Source organism: Lathyrus oleraceus, chromosome 6 (genome assembly GCF_024323335.1).
Source record: "Lathyrus oleraceus cultivar Zhongwan6 chromosome 6, CAAS_Psat_ZW6_1.0, whole genome shotgun sequence".
Lineage (NCBI taxonomy): Eukaryota > Viridiplantae > Streptophyta > Magnoliopsida > Fabales > Fabaceae > Lathyrus > Lathyrus oleraceus.
In genome coordinates this window covers 430,166,179-430,171,508 of record NC_066584.1, presented here as the reverse complement: position 1 = coordinate 430,171,508, position 5,330 = coordinate 430,166,179, and the positions used below count along the sequence as shown (strand labels likewise).

The 5,330-nt window shown below is 37.3% G+C and overlaps 1 protein-coding gene across 1 annotated transcript; it reads left to right on the top strand.

Annotated features, from left to right (window-relative positions):
- The first annotated feature begins 1,028 nt into the window (after nt 1-1,028).
- Nucleotides 1,029-5,294, top strand: LOC127091478 (protein NLP7). The gene is made up of 5 exons (XM_051030124.1): nt 1,029-1,546; nt 1,836-2,401; nt 2,517-2,564; nt 2,688-3,588; nt 4,006-5,294. The coding sequence occupies exons 1-5, from the start codon at nt 1,273-1,275 to the stop codon at nt 5,100-5,102; spliced, it is 2,886 nt and encodes a 961-aa protein (XP_050886081.1). The 5' UTR covers nt 1,029-1,272; the 3' UTR covers nt 5,103-5,294.
- The last annotated feature ends 36 nt before the right edge of the window (nt 5,295-5,330 follow it).

Sequence of the window (5,330 nt, the reverse complement as noted above, 5' to 3'; positions counted from 1 at the left end):
ACTCATAGTACAAATGACACATTCATCTTGGCAATAACAAACACTCCTCTTGTTTCTACGAATAACCGACTCAGATATTCCAATCGTAGCAATGTTTGTCAACTTTGACATTTGAGAAGATTAAAACCCTATAAACGGATACAAGATGAAATGAAAGTTCAACACAACCTTGATTTTAACGCATATTCAAACGCAGACAATAAAAAGGATGAGATTGAGAAAGAAAGAATACACATCAACACAACTTAAATCAAATACACACCAACACTTCTTGAAATCATGTTTGAATATCAAGAAAGAAATAATTAGCATGTCTGATACAATGATACCCTTAAATAATGATTTTTTTAATCCTTTTGTTGAATCATTACATAGTTGGCACGCCACGTTGACAAATATTAACGTTTTTTAAGTTAAACTAACGGAAGGGACCAATAATATTAACGGAACTAATATTAAAGGACCAAACTGTAACGTTTTTTTATTAAGGGACTAAAGCAAAACTTAAATTAACTTAAAGGACAATATATCATAAATTACCGAGTGACTTGAATTATCACGACTATTTATAACCACTTTATTATGCTACTCAAATCAATCTTTTATTCCTGTGTAATCTTCTTAAAGAGAAAAACAATGTTCTACAGCAAAATATCAAGCATTTCTTAAAGAATATCTCATTATAATAGAAGAAAGTTGTGGTCTCATCCCATGGCATATTCTTATCATGTGTACCATTAAATTCAAACCACCCATTTTCAGAACAAGAAAGAAATTGCATTTTCATGCACACAAGCACAACACAGACAAATCAGTTATATCCTGCTACAACCACATAACACATAATTATCTTCTTGGTCTTCAAATCTTCCCCACCAATCGTAGTCAAATTTTCTTTTCTTTTCTATTTTGGTTCCTTTCCTCTTCCCTAGTGGTTTCAAACTTTTGTACAAATAAAATAATCATAGACAAAGACAAGTGCAAGTGCCCCTCCTTTTGTTGGTTGGTGCCCACAACACCAATGTACAAAATTGTAGACACAAAAATTAATATTTTTCTGATGGAAGGATAAAATGATTATTTAATCATATTTTTCTCTTCATTTTTTTTAATTATTGAATAATTTATTCACCCTTTTGTCTCAACTTGCAAGTGGAAGAACCATTGAACTCTCTAAGGATTCATCAAATTAACCCATTTGCTTGCTCTTCACAAAGTTTCAATCTTTATCACTTTTGCATCACACCCACAAACACCACTTTGAGAAAAAAAATGTCAGAATCTGAGGAAGAAAATCAAGATTTTCCTCCCAAAACAAAAACATCATTAGAAGAACATGGTTGTGCTATGGATTTTGATCTGGATTTAGAAACTTCATGGCCTTTGGATCACATGTCTTTTATCTCAAACCCTATGTCACCTTTTCTGTTTTCCACCATCTCTGATCAACCTTCCTCTCCTCTATGGGTTTTTAGTGATGGAGAAGATGACAAACATGCCAAGCTTGCAGCTTCAGCTTTCTCTGATTGCCACAAGATCTTCTCTTGTATGTTAAGTTTTGTTTTGTTTGGTTAGGTTCCTTTCTGATTGGTTTTATGTTGACTTCAGTTTTGAATTTTTTTATCATCTTTTGGACTTGCCTAATCCCAATTTGACTGTAAATTGAACTGATTCAACCAATTTTTCTTTGTTTGATTCGAAAATGTAATATGAACTATGTATTTTTTAATAATGAAGTTTCATAATTTAGCCCATGCCATATGGTGCTGCTAAACATGTATTTTTTGAAGTTTATAGGTGCTGCATTTCTTCTAACTAAAGCTACTGTTATTCAGGTGATTCGAATTCAATAACTGAGAAGCCAGTCGAGAACGATGACATCAAAACATTTTTGCCACCGCTGATGCCACCAATAGAAAATTTGGATGGATATTGTGCAATCAAGGAAAAGATGACACAAGCGCTTCGCTACTTCAAAGAATGGACAGAACTGAATATTCTGGCTCAGGTTTGGGCGCCGGTGAGGAATGGTAATCGGTATGAACTTACAACTTCAGGTCAACCCTTTGTGCTTGATCCGCATAGTAATGGACTCAATCAGTATAGAACAGCTTCCCTGATGTACAAGTTTTCGGTGGATGGAGAGAATGATGGAACTCTAGGACTTCCTGGTCGAGTCTTCCAGCAGAAACTACCGGAATGGTCACCTAATGTTCTGTATTATTCTAGTAAAGAGTATCCACGTCGAGATCATGCTCAACATTACAACGTTCGTGGAACCTTGGCTTTGCCTGTGTTTGAACCTTCGTTGCAGTCGTGTATCGGTGTGATAGAGTTGATTATGACTTCACTGAAGATTAACTATGCTCCTGAGGTTGAAAAAATCTGCAAAGCCCTTGAGGTTGAGTTTCTTTCAACTTTACTATCTAAGCTTTACGGTTTTTCTTATGTTGGTGATTGATTACCATGTGATGTCTGTAAACATACTCAATCACTTGCTTTTGGTTTCCTTTCAGGCAGTAAATTTGAGGAGTTCGGAAATTTTGGACCATCCATTCACTCAGGTATTTTTGTAGAGTTTAATTCATTGTCGGTGTAAAATAGTTTTACACTAACATAATTAATCATACTGCCGCATAAACCTATTTTGTTCCCACAGATATAACTTGGCAATGCTTTTAAACCAGATTTGCAATGAAGGGCGTCAAAATGCGTTATCCGAGATCTTGGAGATATTGACAGTTGTGTGTGAAACTCATAATTTACCTCTCGCGCAAACATGGGTTCCCTGTAGGCATAGGAGTGTTTTGGCTCATGGTGGCGGTTTCAAGAAAAGTTGTTCGAGTTTTGATGGTAGTTGCATGGGGCAAGTTTGCATGTCTACAACTGAGGTAGCAGCCTATATTATAGATGCTCGTTTATGGGGTTTTCGAGAGGCGTGTGTCGAACATCACTTGCAACATGGTCAAGGTGTTGCTGGAAGGGCTTTTTTGTCCCAAAACATGAGCTTCTGCACAAACATTACAAAATTCTGCAAAACAGATTACCCTTTGGTTCATTATGCTCTCATGTTTGGGTTAGCAGGCTCTTTTGCAATCTGTTTGCGGAGTTTTCATACGGGAAATGACGATTATGTATTAGAGTTTTTTCTGCCTCCTGCAATCACCGAATTTCATGAACAGAAGACACTCTTGGGATCTATATTGGCAACAATGAAACAGCATTTTCAGAGTCTTAGTATTGCTGTTGGCGTTGAACTTGAGGAAAATGGTCCAGTTGAAATTATTGAAGCAACAGATGAAGGCATCCGTCTTAGAATCGAATCTATTCCAATTGCTCAATCTATTAAATCACCACCTATACCCGATGCCTCGCCAAATATGGAGGAGGAGGAGGAGTTACCGCGTGATCCATTAGAGATTCATGGTGAAAATGTTGGAAGCATTGATCCGGTGTCCTCTTTAGGGAATAAAAACATAAAGAAACCCTCAGAGAGAAAACGTGGAAAAACTGAGAAATCAATTAGTCTTGAAGTTTTACAACGTTACTTCGCTGGGAGTCTTAAAGATGCTGCAAAGAGCCTTGGCGGTACGTTCATACCCTCACATATAGTGTGATAAAATTGTTATATATGTAGCACTGACATAGAAAGGCCATAACACAACACTGCCCGAAAATAATTTTAAAAATGGATATAATTGAATGGAACAACATGTGTCTGTGTCGGAATCCAGACACACCTTAAGTCTGACGTGTCTGTGTTACACAGACTATTATCCTTATGAGTCTGCTGCTAGCTTGAAATGTATATCCATCTAAGATTAATATCTGATTTTGCAACAACAAAAAAATCTAAGATTAACTACAAAACGAAGACTACTACAATTATCAAAACTTAACACATTGTATCTTTATAACAAAAATTAGTAGCAGCTTTTTATCTAAAGAAACATGAAAGAAAGTAGTAGCTCTAACACAGTTCTTGGATATGTTCTTGTTATACAGTTTGTCCTACTACAATGAAGCGCATATGCAGGCAGCATGGGATATCCCGTTGGCCGTCTCGAAAGATCAACAAGGTTAACCGTTCGCTGTCAAAGCTCAAGCGTGTTATTGAATCTGTCCAAGGGGCTGAAGGGACGTTTGATTTGAATTCTCTCAACGCTAATCAACTTCCTGTTGCTGGTTCTTTTCTCGACCCTTCTACTCCGAACAAGTCCAGCCAGCAAGCTTCATTAAACATTAGATCATCAGAGCCTCAGATGAAAGAGAATGAACTTTATACCCCTAAAGAAACAAACATACCAATTGTATTGGAAGATCAATTGCTTGAAGGAAGAAAACATGGTCTTGGCAAGGACCGAAAAAGGACTCGAAGTAGGAGTATCTCGAGTGAAGATAGCATAAATCCTACTTCTCATGGTTCGTGCCATGATAGTCCCCAGGATGAAATTCCAACAGTAAAAGATCCATTCATTCCATCCAATAATGATCAATATGTTGTGTTGAGGGGATCGCCGGAGTCGAGAGTGCAGCCAACTAATGCATTCAACTCGCCAACTGCTCACCGTTTGCCCGACAATATCTTAGCAGAACTTCAAGAGCCGTTTGGAGGGATGCTAATAGAGGATGCAGGTAGTTCAAAAGACTTGAGAAACTTGTGTCCTTCCGTAGCTGAGGCCATTTTGGAGGATATAGCTCCAGAACCTTATGGGAATAACCTTCCATGTTCATATCTGGCTCCTAAACAATGCATGGAAGCTACTAATAAATCGGTGACGCCTTTCGCAGCTAGAAAAGAAATGAAAACTGTGACTATCAAGGCAACATATAGAGAAGATATCATAAGGTTTAGGGTCTCTTTGAACTGTGGCATTGTGGAATTGAAAGAGGAAGTTGCCAAAAGACTGAAACTTGAGATAGGTACATTTGATGTCAAGTACATGGATGATGATAATGAATGGGTTTTGATTGCCTGTGATGCAGACCTGCAGGAGTGTATGTATGTTTCAAGATCATCGGGTGAAAGCAAGATAATCCGGGTTTTGGTGCATGACGTATCGTCGAATCTCGGAAGCTCCTGGGAGAGTTCGGGGGAGTGACAGTGTCTGTACATAGATTCAGTTTGTAACTTATTGTTTATCATTTAGGTTCTTGTCGACTCTAGGAAGATAGGTGAAAAGAATTGATTTTTGTTGAGAAAGGCTCAAATTGTAAGTTTAATATTAGACATAAAAAATATGGCAGCAGATGTCAGACGGAAAAACTTGATTCAAAACGTTTTTATGGCTCAACTCATCTAATACAAACATTGAAGAATAATCATATAG